The sequence below is a fragment of the Epinephelus moara genome, chromosome 17 (assembly GCF_006386435.1).
Source record: "Epinephelus moara isolate mb chromosome 17, YSFRI_EMoa_1.0, whole genome shotgun sequence".
Taxonomy (NCBI): Eukaryota; Metazoa; Chordata; class Actinopteri; order Perciformes; family Serranidae; genus Epinephelus; species Epinephelus moara.
Window position 1 is genome coordinate 5,498,764 of NC_065522.1, and position 19,630 is coordinate 5,518,393.

The window sequence follows — 19,630 nt, forward strand, 5'->3', positions numbered from 1 at the left end:
TCAGCAGTGCTGTAATGACTAAGGTTTGCAGAAGGCAAAGTCTGTTATCTGTCACTGAATGCTTGAGTTTGGTCAGGGCTGCCAGAAAACTATTCATTTTAACAGCTGTGTTTTCTGGAGACTACCTTAAAAATCACAGACAAAAACTAGCTCTAACAGAAGCTCACAAAAAGCTCTGCCTTTGTCGATTATGCCACAACTGTATGAACCTCTGTATTTTATTAAACCTAAAACCAATGTGCTATATAAAACTATCTTGTATCAAATATTAGTAAGAACCTAAATTTCCAAATTTGCTTGTGGTTGCTAACTGTATGGGACAAAGTGGAGCCATCAACAATTGCTTATAAGACTAAATTATAATTATAATAGAATATAATTTGGTCATTGTTTTCATGAGTTCTTAATCACATCACATGACTTAAAGCAAGGCAGGAATTGTTGTCCGAAATGCTTTCTGATGTGAATTTGTGTAATTCCTCTGGTGTCCCAGCAGATTTAGACTTATCATTTAATTTTTGCTTCCTCTCCTCCGTGGTATCAACTTCAAGACCAAATCAAAACTCAGCCTTGCATCATGTGCCACACCCTGCCACATCCAGTTGACGCCCATGACCACATGTGCTGTAATTCCTCAAAGCCTACAATCCTTCTGATTAATAGAACATGGCTTTGAAGGATTTTCAAATGGCTGAGATGTAGTGGCTGATTGAACCACGGGGTTCAAATCAGACAGCTTAACACACACCAACATAAACTCGCTCACTGAGGCTACACACGCTCACTGATTGTGAAGCTGCCACTCCCTTGTGCACAATAACCTGTCAATAAGGCCCTGGGAGACAACACAGTTCCTTTGTTTTAATTAGGCTCATCTAGACTGTGGAACCTGAACACCTAAAAACATTCAAAAACTGGTGGTGGTGGTGGTGGTGGTGGTGGTGGTGATAGTTATTAGACAAAAGTGAATGTTGGTACTAAGTGAATGTTTTGTTCTGGGCCTGTTAATATTATCAAGACATTGAAAACAATAAGGGCAATGTGCCTTTAAGAGGTCCTCCCTTTACTGGCAGTTGCCCAGTAACAATGCATCTGCAGTGCAGAGCATCGCAACATTTAGCACCGATAACGCTTTGTCACCCCAAAGCTTATTGTGAAAACTGCCAATTAATCTCAATTTACTTATAAACAAATACACATCATGTAGAGTATGATGTAAGACTACATTAACAGTCATTCGGATATAGATTTCAATTCGGCTCACATCATATGCACCAACAAGCATGTATTTTAATAACATTTCTTTGTTTTGTATTTTCACAAAGTAACGTTAGCCCTGCTAATCACGCAGTCTCCTTTATTGTTAGATATAATCATGCTGCTCAGTAGCTGCCAGCGTCCACCCATAATTCTGTGTTTAACTGCTTAGGTGACCGAATATATACTGTTTGGTAAATGTCTTACCTCATGCTTTACAACAATGGCTATAGACTGTGGCTGACGCTTATCAACAAGCGGACTTTAAATTGACAGACTGACAAAAAGAGGTTTTGCGTGGCGTTATCGCCATAAAAGACCATGGCATGTACCAGGGGCAGGCCAAAGCTACACAGGGCATGAGTGGTAGCTGTGTGCCCGGATAAGTTCACTACCACAGGTGTTTCCCATTACAGCTTAAACAAGCTTAGACAACCAGGCACAGGCCAACAACAGACACAATACAGGAGAAAGGTTTCGGTATCACAGTAGCCACTGTTCCAAGTTGAATTATTGCGTTATGGACTTGATGTAAACCTATGAAATTATTAATGCTGTAAATAAATACGAAACACATATGGTTTAATCGTAATTAATGGTAAAACACTCACTTACAATTGACCTTTGACTAGCTAACTTAACGTCAGGCTATTTCTTACCGGACAGCTTTGATTCTTTGGCAGCAGAATTTTGTCCATCGGCAAACCCTTGCGACGATGATATCTGGGCGGACTGAGTCATTGGATCCATTTTACTGTAGTTTCAAAGCAACTGCACAAAGGCGGTAAAATGTCTGTCGTTTCAATGACAATGTTCGTATATACTGTCCTTTGAAGACGTTTATGTCGTCTGACTTTCCTCAAATCTTCCCCAAGAGCGGGACTCGGATCCGCACCTTAACGCAACGTCCGAGCACTGACAGATAAGCAGAGATGGAGGGAAACAAGGCGGACTAATGGAGGAGGGGAAAAACATGTCGGGTGAGAGGCGTTCATGGTCTCCGCTCAGGCTCCGATATCTCAACTTCAACCTGATAAACAGGACTTTTATCTGCGTTCAAGTACAATACCATAAAAATATCAAACTATTTTAATCAACACTGCTCATCGACTTTACCTCTATCCTCTCTGTCTTTTAAAATATATTCTTATATCAATAAAATCCGACGGTTCTAGTCGGAATCTGTCATTTTATTGTGAAGTTCAAAATCGATGTAAAGATATTCGACAGCAATTGAAGGCAGCAAGAGGAATATTCCTGAACACAGACACCATGTTATACCTGCTCTGAACCAAATTGGGATTTTGTTTTTCGGCCATTATATCATTGGGAGGTTGCAACATACGAATTTTGAGTAAATTATACCAAAATATTGCGTCTGATAATTATGGCATAAATATTTATGGGGTAGAATATATAAACTCGTGTGATGAGCTGTTAGTAACAAAGCCAACCATAGCCGCAGTGACAAAATTGTTTTGAATAATGATGAAGATGTATTGACTTCACGGCTACAGTACAGTTTCACTAAACTGTGGGTTTTATTGTAGCTTATTTTCCATTATGTAATGCTTACCTTTGTTCTATATTGTGGCAATAAATCACATAACTGAATTATGCTGCCCTCTACTGGTGGTGTTGACGAGTAACATACTACGAACTACATTTCCCAGCATACATGAGAGTAAAACGTGTACGCCGTGCTGAAGATCTACAACCATGGGGATGGGCCTAACGGCGTTCAACTGCGCTTGACAGCGACCGACATGTCGTTATGAGATCCGCTCCGTTACGCAGACGTAGAGCCTGGTGGCACACAGCAAGTGACTATCAGGCAGACTGAACTGCGCGGCAAAAGAAGGGGGACACAAACAAAAACATGTGGCTGAGGCTGTGAGAAAACGGGTACGTATTCTCTTACACATTGGTCACATTTTGCGTTGAGAAGTGCTTAGAGCGAGTCGGTGTTGCGGCATACTGTGGCGATATGTTTCGCGAGAGTGTTAGGGACATAAGCGTTATCCAAAAGTGGCGAGTTTAGCTAACTAGCGGCTCGTTAGCCTGTTAGCCGCTTCTGACAACAGTCGTCATTCAGCCATCTGCTCCCGAGCTGTTTACATCAGTGTGTGGCTCACTTTGTGGTTCGGGATATTTCCGTAACGTTACTTTATCTCACTTATTTAAATAACACAATATTCATTCAATAAACTAACACCGATAGCAACCTGAAGTGAGTAACGTTTGCTAACTTAACTTAGTAAAGTTAGCTAGTTAGCCTACACTAGCTAACCAGGCGTGCACATTGATTCATCAAATGGAGTATTTCGGTCTGTTCTGAAAGACGGTAAGTATTGGTGATGTTGCAGAGACATTTCGGCGTATCAATCGGACTCACGAGCCTCGGAGAGCTCCTATTAGCCGCTTTGAATTGACTGTAGCTCCGTTTGTAGCAGTAGGAGTGCCCCGCCCACCAAAGCGCCATATAGTCCATGTTAGCGGCATTGATGTAACCAGCGTTATGCAACGAGTCAAGCTGGTCGGCTGTGGGTCACTGTCTGGCTTTATCTCTTATTTGTTTCGCGTGCGGCAGGTACAATTACACGGGCTAAATTATTATTTCCGACATTTTTAACGAGGTGTTTAATAATGCCGATAGGTCTCCGTACAACTCCGAAAAATATATACGACATAAAATGTTGCTTTGCTTACAACACAAAGTGACGCATTTCTTTTTAACGTATAAAAATAGAATAAAAGTATTTATGAAAAAATATTACATTTTTCGTATGCCAAATAAAATGCTTTTTTTACAGTCAGCTTTTAAAAAAGGAAGTATAAATATGTTGTAATGAGGAATTATAAGTCTGGCAATATACAATATTTACTGGTCAACAAATCTCACATCCAGACCCAAACCAATAATCAATGTAGCTGTTAATAAGTATTAAGTGTGTATCCAGCTCTGATATGTCTTATCCTTTGTGCCATAGAGCCCAATTGTTTTCCAAAAACTATTATAAGACATAAAGGTGAGCCAATCTGTTGCACTGGGTGACATGTTCCTTCATTTCCATGAACACACACGCTGTAGTTTATTTTGATTTAATCTCACCTACACTGTCCTGCTGCCCAATATACTTACAAGATGTGGATAAATCCACTGCTGTAAATAGTCCACAACAAATAGTCAAGACAGCTTTATTTGTATGGCACACATACACCGGGGCAATTCAAAGTGCTTTACAGATCAATAAGATTTAGATTTATTTTACAATATAACAGTAAAGACGAAAAAGATATAAAAGGTAAAATACACAAAATCCCCCTGTTTAAGTAATGTTTGCTAAATATTTTCAAACTTTACTGCATCAGTGTGTGATATTGATGTGAAGTTGATCTGACTGTTGTGTAACATTCAGTACTGCAGGTGAGGAGAGCATCTGAGTTGACTGCCAGTGGACATTATGGGTTTACACTCAGCCCAGAAGAAGCACTTCCCCTTACGGGGGATCGACGGTGTGGTTCAGCTGTTCGACGCTGAGCTCCGCAAGTCTGAGCCAGACCTAGCCCTTCTCTCCCTGGTCCTGGGATTCGTTGAGCACTTCCTAGCTGTGAACCGGGTCATCCCCATGAATGTTCCTGGGGTGCGGTTTGAACCACTGGAGCCGGACTGTCCCAACTCCTGCTTCCCCACAGTGGAGCTGGGTATGATTTCTGCACTGTATGAACGCTTCACAGCCCAGATCCGCGGCGCGGTGGACCTGTCCCAGTACCGGAGGACTGCTGCAGGGTCCAGCAGGGAGCTGGTAAAGAAAGTCTCAGATGTGATCTGGAACAGTCTGAGCCGCTCTTACTTCAAGGACCGGGCCCATATCCAGTCCCTCTTCAGTCTCATCACTGGTATGTCAAGTATTACAATGAAATGAGTGTTTCTGAAGATGTTTGTTATGGTAAGAATAGACTTGAAAGTAATGATGTCATACTGATAATTAAAGTAATTTGTTGTCACATTTGAACCAGGTACCAAACTGGACAGCTCAGGTGTGGCATTTGCAGTGGTGGCAGCCTGCCAGGTTCTAGGTCTAAAGGATGTCCACCTGGCACTGTCTGAGGACCACGCCTGGGTGATTTTCAGCAAAAATGGTGAAGAGACAGCTGAGGTCACGTGGCATGGAAAGGGTAATGAGGACCGACGAGGACAAACAGTCACAGCAGGAGTCAGTGAGAAGGTGAGGCCGACCTCGGCTTACCTGAAATAATAATGAAATGTTCTCATAGCTGTTAAAGAAACACCCAAACATAGTTTAAATTCAGGATATGAAATAGTATTTAAGTTCAGTTCTTTTATTTTTTTATTTTTTTTATTTTATTTTAATTTTTTTTTGTGTTACGGTGGATGCTTTTCACACTACAGTCATGTGTCATTTGTGATATGTTGTGCTTCTTTTCCCAGCATCTCTAAATAAACATGAAGGTAGCCCTTCTTAGATTTAGATTATGACAGAAAACTGCACAAATTATTCCATGCTTTAGCTTTCAGACAAACAGACTGAAATTATTTTATATTAACATTCCTGTGAACATGTTTGTGTTTCACTCAGAGCTGGCTGTATCTGAAGGGCTCCTACATGAAATGTGACAGAAACATGGAGGTGGCCTTCATGATTTGTGCCATCAACCCTTCACTGGACCTGCACACTGACAGCTCTGAGCTCCTGCAGCTGCAACAGGTGAGCACTGCCACTTGTAGTGTGAAGTGGGTTGTTTCATATCTGCTTTTTTAATCTCCCGGAACACACCACAGTTTTCAGTTTCACAGCAGATGCTGGCGGAAGCGGTGACCTAAATGTCAAAGAGCCAGTCTGACATGGAACAATTTGACTTGCTTGTGTATAGAAACGGGAAATTTACATGACATTTCTCTTTTGTCCTGCAGTTTGATGCCTAATGTGCTGTTTTCCCTCATGATTACTGATTTCTGCACAATCAGAGCTGTATTTCTTTTTCACAACTTAATTTTTTTCCCCAGTTAATATCCTACTCATCAGGACATACTGTAATGTGTGGTACTGATTCCCATATAGGATTTATCTGGTCAAACCACCCTAAATAGTTTTGTATTATTCCTTACTCTCAACCATGAAGTTATATGCAATTGTGTAGTTTGGAATGTCAGAATGTAGACCGTTAATAGAGAAATGGAAAGAGACACCTGTAACACCTGAAATTACATATACTCTTAATGTCATGTTATACTCACCACCTGCTGCTCTCACTTGTTTTTTAACATAAATATTATTTCCAATCACTTCTTTGTCGTCTTATTTTAGATTGCTGTTAAGATACCTTAAATGAAAACTTAACACTTCCTGCAGTAGTTTCACATTAAAAGCCTACCAGGAAAAGACAGGGTTATGCCTTTGAGCTAAATGAAAGCTGTTAATGTGAAAGATCTGTGCTGGAAGTGATTCACTGACAGTATCACAACAGTGTTAAAGAAACAGTACAGTAGAAGTGACTGAAAACAATATTTCTTTTAGTGAGGAGAAAGCGTTCTCAGCAGAGTGGTTCATTTTGGGGTTGAGCCAAGTACTTGGGTGAAACGAGTATCTGATTCAGATAATATACTTTTTAAGGGTGTCAGTTTCGCTTAATTTTAATTCAGTTTTTAAGAAAAAAAGAAGTGTTGCAAATTAAGGCCTGCTCCACAGTCGATGTAAGTAAAGAACCACCACCTGGCCATCACTAATAAAGTTTCACATGGTTGAAAACACTTGTGAAATATCGTGTATGTTTTACCTGATAACATCATTGGTATATTATCAGTCAGTGTGTTTCTCTTCCTTATCTCTTTGTTTTTCTCCCTGATTAAACAGAAACTCCTGTGGCTGCTGTACGATCGAGGTGATCTGGACAGGTGAGTTGATGAAGTTAGTAAAGCCCAGATCAGACCAAAGATTCGCAATGAGATGAATTGAAACAGGCAGCTACTTGCAGTGCGCTGCTGCAACGTTCTAAAAACCTGCAGGTTCACACCAATGCAACCAGATGAGACAGTATCATCTCTATGCAACAACTCTCTGTACTTCTGATTTCTACCTTTTCAGGCTTATTTTATGGCTGAAAATAATTTGTAGCTTCTTAAAATATGAATGAGGATAGTGATAGTGAGATACTGGCTGCAGCTGCATTTGTAGTAGTGATGAGGCAGTAAAAAAATAGAACAAGAATCAGATAGACTGTATTCATAATCAATATGCCACAATGATATAAACAACCAGCACCAATTAATCAGTCAATGAGAATGTTTCATGTAGGGGGACACCGGGACGCCATTAGGATGGAAACAGAGGGCGGGGACAGAGCATCTGCTGCAACAAGTGAACACATCGTTTGCAGTCATTTTGACTTGACCAGCAGACTTCACTACAAGCTGATTGGCTGTTGAGTCTGGTGACGTGCTTTACACTTTAAAGCCAGCCGCTGGCGATTTGACCAGCTGAGTTGCAGGTGACACCGTCAGCCGGGTTGAGTCGAGCTCAGACCAGCCAGTTCACACACCGTGGCAACTTTCCATTGCAACGTTCTAAAATGGTTTCATCTCGTCACAAATCTTTGGTCTGAACTCGGCTTCTCAGTTTCTATACACTGCCTGTCCACTATGAAGAGCTGATTGTGTAAACTTACCAGATTTCACAACCTCCTCCCTTCCTGTACTATGTTCCAGGTATCCTATGGCCATGGGCACCCTGGCAGACCTTGAAGATCAGGATCCAATCCCAGGCAAAGAGAACCCCTTGAAAATCCACCTCAAGGTCAGTCTTAAGAAGTCTCTTATTTATTTTCAATTTGACAATTGTATGACACAGTCATATAAAAACCAGTATCAGACATGCACTTATAGAAACCAACCAGATGGGGTCAGCTCCACTTGTACTGATTGTGACTTTTTCTCTGAGCGTCATGTATGGTCCCTTCAGAGTTAGACAGCATCATATCATCATACTTTTCTGCCTCAAACTTGATGCAGATGTGACAACAGATTGGTTTTCTGCACTCAAAACTCCCAAGTGTTTCACAAATCTTTATAGATCAGGATGTTAAATAGGAGGTAATTTTTTTTCTGTGCTCTCTCTCACTCTCTCTCAGGCTGTCAGTTCTGCTCAGAAGCACTACAACAACGAGCACATCTACCCCTACATGTACCTGGCTGGTTTCCATTACAGACACAGGGATGTGCGGGAGGCTCTCAAGGCCTGGGCTGAGGCAGCTCAGGTCATGCAGGAGTGAGTTCACACTGCTTTAAACACTAATATGTTGTGTGTAGAATGAATGAGTTTCGTGCTCAGATGGAAGTGTGAGGTCGTATTTTCAGTCTGGGAAGATGAGTACACAATATTTTCAGCATTCAAGTACTCGTTTAACATGTAGAGTCATCACAGCCTAACCTCCCACATGTGAACATGACATTTCTAAAAAAATATTATATCATTGTGGAGCTGCGTTCAGCATATTGCTTCAGTATTGCTGCAGAAACAGCCCTGAAATCGCCATCGCCAAACCCACCAGACTCCATTTAAATAAACAGTAATTTTAGAGTGTGTAGAGCCAGCATATTTTCACATCTAACTGGGTGAATTAAGGGTTCATTTCAACCGAGCTGGAGTTGGTGATTGTTGGAACAGAGGAAAGACAAACCAAGGCATTTTTCGAGTTTTATTTGGTTTCTGCCAACTTTGAATGAATTGTGTGTTATGACAAAATTACTGTTTATTTAAATGGTGGGTTTGGCAATAGCGATTTCAGGGCTTTTTCTGGTTTAACAAAAAGCATCATACTTAAACAAAAAAGGTCTATTTCTGTAGAGGTGCTTTCCATAATGTTGTCAGACACTTAGGATAAAAAATTAATTTATGGGAAAACATAGGATCTAGGTTGAAAAATACTAAAGTTATCCTTTAAACTGATATTCTCAACATTACAGTGAACTATGCTGGTGTTTACAGTAGGGCTGTTGTATTGTAAATCAGAGTATGGTAGTCATCGAGCAGCCTTAGGTGTTATTTCAACAGATCAACACAAGATGGCAGTAAATGCAAAGCTATCTTCCCTGTCTTGTGTGTTGACTACTAAAAAAAATTGAAGACAAAATGCATTCATGAGCTGTCTCATCTGAGAGCTAAGTATCAAAGTAAAGTGATGTGACAGCTGAGTTTGAGCTCTGGTTGGGGTTGTTCTCTGTGGTGATTTTCCTCTGACATCAGCCACAACAAAGCCCAGTCCCAGTTCGTTGGAGAGGGTGTGGCAGTCGATCCAGGAAGTGTCCAGCATCCTCACGCTCTCTCCTCCCCTTTAAACACACTGTTCATGAGCTGCAGCTAAAAATACCAGGACTGACCCAACACACCACACCACACATTCTCTCCCCATCTATCAGCTTCCTTTTCCTGCTCCTCCATTGTTCTTCAATTTCAGCTCGCCCTCTGTGCACCATCTACAAGAGGGTGTGTGTGTGTGTGTGTGTGTGTGTGTGTGTGTGTGTGTGTGTGTGTGTGTTCACAACAGTGGATTCTTTGTAGATTTTGGAGCAAAGTTCACTTGTCTGGACTGTTGGAATGTCACTGGTCAACGTTACATCCTGAAAGATATAAAATGATAAAAGAACTCTCTTAATCTGAACTCAGCGCAGTGATATCTTTTGTAACAGAAGAGACACTCAGTAGATGAACAGAAATTTGGCTTGTAACATGACATTTTCAGTCTTTTCTTCTTTCTTTCTCCTCGCTGTTATTTAAAAGTCCTTTTCCTCTCACCTGCACTTGCAGCTATAATTATTTCCGTGAGGACGAGGAGATCTACAAGGAGTTCTTTGACATTGCAAACGATGTTATCCCCACTCTGCTGAAGGAGACAGCTGCTGCTGCAGAGAGTCCTGCGGAGGGAGCAGAGGGAGGAGAAGGAGCTGACAAGGCAAGTATTTCCAGCCGCAGAGGAGGGCTGCAATCCAGCAGATTACACTTTCAGATCTGGTCAGCTTATTTCATTTACAGTTTTTACTGTTTGGGGAGGGGGCTGTCAGTAGGACGAAATACACCTGAGAATCCGACCCTCCCACCTCCAATTAACATGTGATCTGTATCTGGATAATGATATCTGCAGCCTACTTATAATGAAACTGTTGTAAAAATAAGTTGTTACTAAATATTTATACCCACTAACTGCCAGATTGTTTAGCGGAATGAACCAAGTGAGAAAGCTTGTTTGTGAATGTATAACTTGTTTAGAGTGACACCACATAGAATATAGTTGACATGTTACAACTGACATGATCAAAATAAAATGATAAAAAAAAAGTTAAACCTTATGGGAAATACCTTTGTTGTATTTAGTAATGTAAAATCTGTGCGGCTGTTGAAACACCACCAGTATCATGTGACAGACACGGACCAGACTGGCATTGTGTCACTTCTAAGGCCGCGCCGCCTCTTGGGGAAAGAAACGTGCTGTCACATCAGGACAGAAACGGGAAAATGTCGAAAAGCTGTTGTGTGGCGGGCTGACCAAAGCTTTCACACTGAGATCTGACGTTAGCTTAGGTGGGAGGCCGCTACAGTACAGCAGCATCAGACTGACGTCTCCAACTAAATCTCAGCCTAGATTAAACAGTTGGCTGTTCACTGGGGCTGGGTATCATTTAATTTTTTTCCAATACCGGTTCTAAAACGGTACTTTTAAAACAGTACCGGTGACGAAATGGTGCCTGAACTGACCATACATGATGTCCAGATATGAAATATTTGCCCACTGTGTTGGGTCATTGATCCACTTGGACCATGGAAGCCTAGATGGGCGTGACAGGGATCAACCTTAATCTATGAAGGTAACGTGTACACTCAGGTTCAGGCAAGGTTGCAACAAAATTATTAGGCATGTCTATTGTTTATCAAGAAGCAAATGCATACAGATGCGTCAAAATTATTATCCAAACACAGATCAAACTGTAATGACATCTATCGGATCTTCAGTTTTCTGTCCCCCCCAAAAGAGGCGTGGCCTTGACATATTGAGACGTACCCAAATGTGCTGGTCTGGTCTATTGGTACATGCAGCTACTTGGCGACTGGAGGTTAAGTTAGCAAGCAGTTTGCTTCTCGGCAAATGCCTTGGAATTGTTTAATAGTGTATGGCTGTATCAGGGTGACCAATTTTAAACTACTTATCTAAAGTCATGAAACTGGGGTAAAATATTATGGAAAAGTTTTGAATATTTTGAAAATTCATTGGTCAAACTGTGTGGGAACCCTGATGGGGTCTAAGTGACATGTACTGTGATTTCAGGAGCAGCCCAAGCAGGCAGCTGCCCTCTCAGCACTCCAGGACCCAGAATGCTTTGCCCACCTGCTGCGTTTCTATGATGGTATCTGCAAATGGGAGGAGGGTAGTCCCACACCGGTCCTTCATGTGGGCTGGGCCACCTACTTGGTCCAGTCTCTGAGCCGCTTTGATGCTCAGGTGAGAAACCCAGAATAGCTCTGCCTTTGTACTTCAACTGGCTGGTGTGTAAATGCTTTGTAGCTAAAAATAAGTGTGGTCTGATTCCAAAGGTGCGTCAGAAGGTGTCGATCATCACCAAAGAGCCAGAGTCCCAGGATGATGACGACCTGTCCAGTGATGACCCCCGGGAAGGCCGCAGACGAGGCCCCAGGAGAGAGTCCAAGCTTGATGAGCAGAGCTCTCCTCCTGCTGCTGCTCCCACCTCCCCATCCACCCAGCCTGCAGCAGCTGCAGCAGCCCAGCCCAAGAAGGTGGGAGAGGGCCGCCGTCGCTCCTCCCAGAGCCTGCGAGGCGGAGACGCTGACGCTAAACCCAAGTCCCCTAGCCCGGATTCTTCTCCCTCATCTCAACAACAGGCATCCCCCTCTCCTGCCGGTCCTGTGGTTACCTTCCAGAGTGAGAAGATGAAGGGCATGAAGGAGCTGCTGTGTGCAGCCAAGGTGAACTCCAGCGCCATCAAGCTGCAGCTCACCGCCCAGTCACAGGTCCAGATGAAGAGGCAGAAGAGCACACCAGCCGGGGATTACTCCATGTCCTTCATGAAGCGCCAGCGCAAGTCACTCTAGACATGTTGATTGTTGTAGGAGTTGTGGAGACTCTGTAGGACATACTGTGAACAGCAGCACGGACACCCGATTAACCTCGCTTTTGTTTGTGAAACTTTTTACCAGTGTTTTCATCCAGAGGTCCAGTTCAGTCAATATCCTCATTGATCCGAGCAATATGACCTGTACACTTGAGTTAAGCACCACATATCAGGTTTGAGCTGAAGGAGTGAAGATTTCATTCTGTTTTTATTTAACTACAGCCAGGGAGAAAAAGATTTTCTTGGGAACTGCCTGGTTTGTTAGATTGTAAGCACTCATTCATCATTAGTTTGTGTTTTAATTGGCAGCCAATTGCACACTGACTATTAACTTCTCATTGACTCACGTGGATGTTTGAAGCCAAAGTAATGAGGATGACCAGAATACAACAAACAGATGTGTAAATATTACCTGGTACCATTAGGGACCTGTCCATGACTGAAGCCTTGGAAGTGATTAATTTAGGATAGTTACTGTGTAACATTGTCCACTTCTGCTCTATCAACAGCTTCTTTCTTGCTAGCTCTATGTTGCCTTACTTTGCCTTTGTTCTTTTCTAAAGTAGGTGGCCTATAGTTTGGAGGATAGCTAAGCTAGGCCTATTTCTAATGATTAGAGAAGCCCAGGAAGACCATGCACTGTTGAGACGGAGCCACATTAGGTGGCCCTGCTACATCCTATTTGCTTGATGACTTGTGGTTTTTGTTGTTTTTGTATCTGCAAGTAATAAAGACCTGATGAAAATGCAATGTGTTGAATCTGATGATATGTAAGTGCACATGTTCATAGGTTACTGAGCTGTAAGAAGCTGTAAAAATGTCCATCTGATCAAGGTGTTTTCAGCTTGGACGCTAGTGGGTGTGCCATTTTCTATGTTCAGCAGAGAAGCAGGTCTCCTCCTCTTCAGGTATCTTCATCGTCATTATATAAACTAGAATTTCTGTCTCCCAGTTGTATGCCTTTGCAAACCAGTCAAGTTAAAGTTACACTTTACATCCATGTCTGTGTAGACCCATATGTAGCCATGACAGTTTACAGTGCTTCAGATATGGATGTTGCTGTAAAGAAGCTACAAATTCCAAAACATGGCTACCTCAAAATTCTCTGAGCTGATGGCACAGAGGACCTGTACAATCAGCACAATTTCAAAGTGAACACCTAAGATTGGTGTCAGGTCAGTACCTGACTAAATCTCTCCCCTTCTGTGCCTGAGTTATGGTGTTGAATAATGGTCAGAAATGTGTTTTTGTAGAACATTATGATGTCACAGTGAAGTTGACCTTTTGGATATAAAATGTAATCACTTCTTCATTTCATTCTCTTAGACATTTGTGTGAGCCTTTGCAATAATCACTGCACAAATTCTTGAGTTAAAACCAAAAGCATGTTTTTTGAGGTCACCGTGACCTTTGACCACCAAATTCTACTCAGTTAATCCTTCAGGCTAGGTGGACATTGGTCCCACATTTGAAGACATTCCCTAACGGCATTGAGATACCGCGTTTGCAAGAATGAGATGGACCAGGCCACAGTGACCTTGACCTTTGACCTCTGATCCCCAAATCTAATCAGTTCATCGTTGACGACCAGTGGATGTTTGTGCCATATTTGAAGGAATTCCCTCAAGGCGTTCTTGAGATATCGCACACAGGAGAATGGGATAGATGAACAACCCATAAATATAATGCAGCAAAGTTTCTCTCTCAACCATAAAGAATAAATATGAGATAATGGGTCCTAAAAATAAGATATTGAATTGCAAAAAAGAAGAATAAATAGCAACCAAATTTCTAACAATTTTCTTGGACATTTGTCTAATGGGTGGAGCAAGAAGAGAGAAGCGCTGGGAAAATCTTTCTGAAATTGAAACTTAAGTATTTATGTCATGTAGCTGTGGTTTAACAGTGATGCTTATGAGACACTTGACAGTTGCAGATTAAGCAGTGATTAATCTGTGACAGCAAGCTCAAGTGCATCGGTTAAACTTGAATGGGACCGCATGTAGTATGGTTCTATGTCATCACTCAGTATGAACACAACAAAAAAGTTAATAAGACACAACAGATTCAAACATGACATGTTTTCAGTACAATCATCTTTAAATGATATATAGCAAAATCCCACCACAAGGAAAACAAAATGTGAAAAATTGAATAAAAAATATGTAACACTAGCTTAAGATGATAAGATAGTATGTCAATATTTTAGGATGAAATTCCGACTTTTTAGGCTAAAACTGTGAGGTTTTTACTCTATTTATAATCATTAAGTAAATTTTTGACATTGTCAAAATCATGAAATGCAAGGTCAGGACTATGATACACAAAGTATTTGAAAATGACATGATTCTCTGCAAATAGTGGTATACATCGAATTTTTAAACCAGCGTATCAATTATTGATTTAATGAATTGGAATGTTACCATTGTAAGTGAGAAAAGAGGTCAAATATTTAACTTTTTATCATAGAATTATTTTTACCATTTTCATATGCTAACATCTGCTAATTTAGCATTATACATCTGAGGAGGGTGTAGGTTTTGTTTCAACAGCAGAGGGAGCACTTATGTCTTATGAATTTTTATGCACCAATTTGTGCGTTTAGTGCATCAGCCTGAGTTTTCACAGACCCCTAGGCGGTCCTCAGAGTTACTGCAAGGGGTTGCACCAAATTACTGCTTGATCATTTAAATTATTTTATTATTTTTTTTAATTTCAGTATTTTCTTTTAAATGTGTGTCTGAAAACTCACATCAACATGAATCCAACATATTATTAGCTGAGACTGATTTGCCTATTCATAGAAACCCATTTAATTAACAGTACAAAACATCATTGATAGGCTAACATTTACCCGTGAATCCTTGTGCAATCATGTGAGTTAGCTAATGCTAAATAACTGTGGCACACCTTTTTTTTTTTTAACCGTGAACCCCCAAACATAACGGTAAACTAGTTGGCTAACAGTTACTTACTATTAAAGCATATTGGCCAATTAGCTACATTATTATTCCAAGAGTACAGACATTCTTGTGAGCCACAGTGGATTATTTTGTAAATATGTAACGTCCACCTCAGAAAAATAAAGCACAGAGGGTGAGGCTAATGCACCAAGTCATGCTACAACTGCTGCTGACTTAACAGCTACAGGCTAGTGCTAACATACAAAGGAAGATTAAGAAATGTTTAAGAAAAAGAATCTTAAATTTTGAGGTTAAAGTCATAATATTACGAGAATATCGTTGTAAATCTACTGATAATAATATTACGCAATTAAACTCCTAAAATTTAATTTTGTATTATTTCAACTTTATTCTTGTAGATTTACGACTTTATTCTTGTAGATATACGACTGAATTCTTGTAGATTTAGTACTAAATTCTTGTAGAGTTATGACTCTATTCTCGTAGATTTACGTTCTTATTCTCGTAGATTTACAACTTTATTCTTGTAATATTTTGATTTTGTTCTTGTAGATTTACAGCTTTATTCTCATAGAGTTATGACTTTATTCTCGGAGATTTACGACTTTATTCTCATGGATTTAGTACTTTATTTTCCGTATGTTTACAACTTTATTCTTGAAATCTAAAAATTTTTAAATCCTCTTTCATACAAACAAGAGAAGACTTGAAAATATTCAGAGAATTCTCCTAAGTGCAAATCAGTTTTACAAAATACATGTAATAGGGGGTCACTGCTCCATCACTCTTTGTGCTAAGGGATCGTCGACCTAAAAAACGTTGAAGACCCCTGATATAAAGTGTAAATGTCTTAAATGTTGTCCAAAAAAAAAAGTCCATTGCTACTTTCACGTTTTTATTGGAGGAGAAAAAGGCACATGTAGTACATATTGAGGGGGACGTGTCCCCTCACCCACCTTATGCAATCTACACCCATGCATCTGAGGCTAATGGGGAGGTTAATAGTTCCATGTATTCAGTCAAAAACCAAAGCCTTGGACATTTTGAAGTTCAAATTGTGACATACTAAGTCTAGGAGATTATAAGTAAAAATGATGAAATAATAAGCCACAATTTTGACTTAGTAAGGCTTTATAAATCAGATTTATGTGACAATCTTATGAGATATGAGGCTAAGTCTGTATTACGCCACAATGCGTCAGAAGTTTGGCTTTTGTAAGTCAAGATTATGAGCAAAGTTAAAACTTTGACTTACCAAGTCAAAATTAGGTCAGAGTTTTGATTTATCCCTGAGACTTTTATATGTTATAGTTTTACTTCACCATGAGTTAGTTTTTTTTAACCACTCCTACCTTTGTATCTTTTTCTGGTAAGCACGACAGCAGGGAAGTGAAGGTCGACACCACAGTTCAAGTTAAACGACCCGGGTTGCAATTTTTTACAGTGTGGAGTGTCTTCGCTCATGCGTGATGTGACTCGAGCACCACTCGGGACTATCTGCTCACACACACACGCCTGTAGTGTGTCTGTGTGTGCGGAGTTGTGTGTGTGTGTGTGTGTGCCAGCCGGATCGATACACCAGCAATTAGTCAGCTCCAATTAGTTCCCATTAACGGGCCAGACAGCCAGTCAGGGAGAGTGCGTTCATCTGCTGCTGCCTTCTCCCCGGACTACAACAGCTGGGATGTGTGAGTAGAAAGCCCGCCAGGCTCACCCACAGCACCCAGAGGTGTCTCCAAACATGGACAGGATAGGGGTGTCGTTCCTGGACCCTCTGGATGACTACGAGTTAATCCACCGGATTGGGTGCGGCACCTACGGAGATGTGTTCAAGGTGAGCGAGAACATTTCCTCGTGTTTTCACCGCAGCACACACACAGAAATATAACCTTCATCAGGACGTGTTATAGTTCAGCAACAGAGATTCTCCCACTGCACACACACACACACACACACACACACATAGGCCTACACACACACTTCCTGTCATCAAGGTGAAACTGTATTTAGAGAAGTCTCTGATATATATCAAATAAAGTGCTGCATGTGAGAGGTTTTTATTAAGCTGAGGCATAACATCATGGAATCCTTATTATTGCTTCTGTAATGTTTAAGGAGCATTTCTCCTGCAGAGCACACACTTAGTCATATCTCAGAGTACACACCATGTCAACAATATTTTTCATAATAGGAAAATAATACTGAAAATTGTCCAATTAATTTGAGTTATAGTTTTGGAAATAAAGTCAGTGTAAAGGATATGAATTCAAAACATTTTTGTGTGTGTGAGTGTGTGAGTGTGCCATTATGTCATTACAGCAAAGCCATTTAACTCTTTAAACCCCTCAAAGAAACCCAGGATCTCCTTTAACATTTTACAAGGCATAGTTACCAGCCTGTTGCATCAGTTGTGCCACAGGTTCATGTTGTCTTTGTAAAGGTGGACAATATGCATAAAATCTCCTACAACAATGTTATTTTGTATTGCAATATTGATATATATCACAATATTTCTAATCAGCAGGGCAAATCAACAGTTTATAGATTAAAAAAAGGCCCCCCAATACGATATGTAGGTCATGATACAATATTATTGCGATTTTGTTTTGCAATGTATTGTGATAACATATATTGAGATATATTGCGATTTTATACCTTTTTCGACTGCAAATTAAGGAAAACCGTGTCAACGTCTGTGTTTTTCTAATGAGATAAAGTTTCAGTGTGTCTTTATTGCAGCAACATGTATCTTGTGGACTGAAAAAGCAATTTGTTTTATAATTCTAGTAGGCTACCAAACGTTTGATTTGTATTTGTAACATTAGTAATGTATATAATAAAATATCGATACTTGGCGTTTGTGTATCGATACAATATTGCCACACAAAATATCACGATACTATACTGTACTTGCTTACTGAAAGGTATTGAAATACCTGACTGGAACTGCAATGATTAGTTGAAGATCAGCGGTTCGATCCCTGGCACATCCAGTCCGCATGTTGAAGTATGGGCAACATACTGAACCCCAAATGTTAAGTGTGTGTAAATGCTTAAGCTGAGTAGCAGGTGGCACCTTGTATGGTAGCCTCGGCCACCAGTGTAGCAATGTGTGTGTGAATGGGTGAATTTGGCATGTAGTGTTAAAGCGTTTTGAGTGGTCTGAAGACTAGACAGGCGCTATAGAAGTGCAGGTCCATTCACCAGTGCCAACAATTTGATAATCGATTTATTGAATGAATAATTTAAGTTACTTTACAAGCAAAAATGTTAAATATTCTCTGGGACTATTTTCTGGCAACCCTTCGCAACACATCCACCTGTGTTTTTGGCAACGAACCTGGGTGTTGTTAGTGACGCATGGCAGAGTTTTCCAGCAGTCTTTGTGGCACAAAGTCAGGTTGTTGTTTTTTCATACAGACACATGGAGGTGTTTCCCAGCAGTATTTGAGCCATGGAACCTGGATGTTTTTAGCAAACTGCACCTGCTTTTTCAGCAGCTTTTGTGGCACTGAACGTGGGTGTTTAAAGCCAAAATATGATCTTTTCCTAACGATAACCAAGTGATTTTTGTGACTAAACCTAACCTAACCACACATTCACCACAGTCTTGTTTAGAAACATTAAGTTTGGAACGCATCCACTACACAAAAATGTACAAATGAAATGTATTGGTGGTTTGCAAAACTTACAATACATATATATGTTTTTTTTGGTGATCAGGTTGTGGTCAGACAAATCAAGCAAACTGAATGTATCATTGTGGGCTCTAAGAAACTGTAAATGCCAGTTTTTCACTGCTTTTTATCAATGAATACTCAGTTGATTGAGAAAATAAATTGGCAGATGAACCAATAATCAAAGTTATTGTCGCAAGTCAAGGCACTTGATGTCAAAAGCTTAGATATCACAACATAAATGGTCTCAAAATCTCTAATGGTTGACAAATGTATATCTAATTACAATTTTTTGTGGTCATACCATGTGACCTTTATTTTCAGTAGGAACTAGCTCACGTCGCCTCTTTTCACTTCATAATTTGAGTGTCAGGATGCAAACATCCTGTGCTGGTAACCCGCCCCGGTGCCTTGTGCATCCTGCTGAAGCAACACAAGAATTTGTATTGTTTCTTTTTTTATTTACACCAAAACCAGAAACATGGGAGATTTTATCCTAAAGACGAATGTCCCATCTGCTTGCTGTAGAATACTTCACACATTCAACCTATTATAAAGTATTTTCTGTTTCCTTCCCATGAGAACTATGTGCTTTCAGAGCACTTTCAGTGGTTTGTTCACGTTACGTTCTG

The 19,630-nt window shown here is 40.5% G+C and overlaps 3 protein-coding genes across 5 annotated transcripts in view; 2 read left to right on the forward strand and 1 right to left on the reverse strand.

Annotated features, from left to right (window-relative positions):
- rtn3 (reticulon 3) overlaps positions 1-2,200 on the reverse strand; it is a 37,431-nt gene extending 35,231 nt beyond the window's left edge. Inside the window, exon 1 of one of the 2 annotated variants that reach the window (XM_050067967.1) lies at positions 1,917-2,200. In XM_050067967.1, the coding sequence (XP_049923924.1) occupies positions 1,917-2,007 (91 nt within the window). In that variant the 5' untranslated portion in view covers positions 2,008-2,200. The remainder of the gene's footprint in view (positions 1-1,916) is intronic. The other variant, XM_050067968.1, reaches the window with a different exon arrangement.
- An 815-nt stretch (positions 2,201-3,015) lies between these two features.
- On the forward strand, positions 3,016-13,147 carry men1 (multiple endocrine neoplasia I). Its single transcript, XM_050067598.1, has 10 exons — positions 3,016-3,162; positions 4,677-5,157; positions 5,278-5,486; positions 5,859-5,987; positions 7,134-7,174; positions 7,985-8,072; positions 8,407-8,543; positions 10,083-10,227; positions 11,596-11,769; positions 11,862-13,147. The coding sequence occupies exons 2-10, from the start codon at positions 4,722-4,724 to the stop codon at positions 12,375-12,377; spliced, it is 1,875 nt and encodes a 624-aa protein (XP_049923555.1). The 5' UTR covers positions 3,016-3,162; positions 4,677-4,721; the 3' UTR covers positions 12,378-13,147.
- Positions 13,148-16,779: 3,632 nt separating this feature from the next.
- map4k2 (mitogen-activated protein kinase kinase kinase kinase 2) overlaps positions 16,780-19,630 on the forward strand; it is a 46,974-nt gene continuing 44,123 nt past the window's right edge. For both annotated transcript variants that reach the window (XM_050067632.1, XM_050067633.1), the window contains exon 1: positions 16,780-17,155. In XM_050067632.1, the coding sequence (XP_049923589.1) occupies positions 17,063-17,155 (93 nt within the window). In that variant the 5' untranslated portion in view covers positions 16,780-17,062. The remainder of the gene's footprint in view (positions 17,156-19,630) is intronic.

What these genes read in the sequence shown, in the direction of transcription:
- men1 (XM_050067598.1), top strand. Translation starts at nt 4,722, where the DNA reads ATGGGTTTACACTCAGCCCAGAAGAAGCACTTCCCCTTACGGGGGATC. An exon ending in GCAGCTCAGGTCATGCAGGA is followed by an intron (nt 8,544 to 10,082) that starts GTGAGTTCACAC and finishes CTGCACTTGCAG; the next exon opens with CTATAATTATTTCCGTGAGG. An exon ending in TGAGCCGCTTTGATGCTCAG is followed by an intron (nt 11,770 to 11,861) that starts GTGAGAAACCCA and finishes CTGATTCCAAAG; the next exon opens with GTGCGTCAGAAGGTGTCGAT.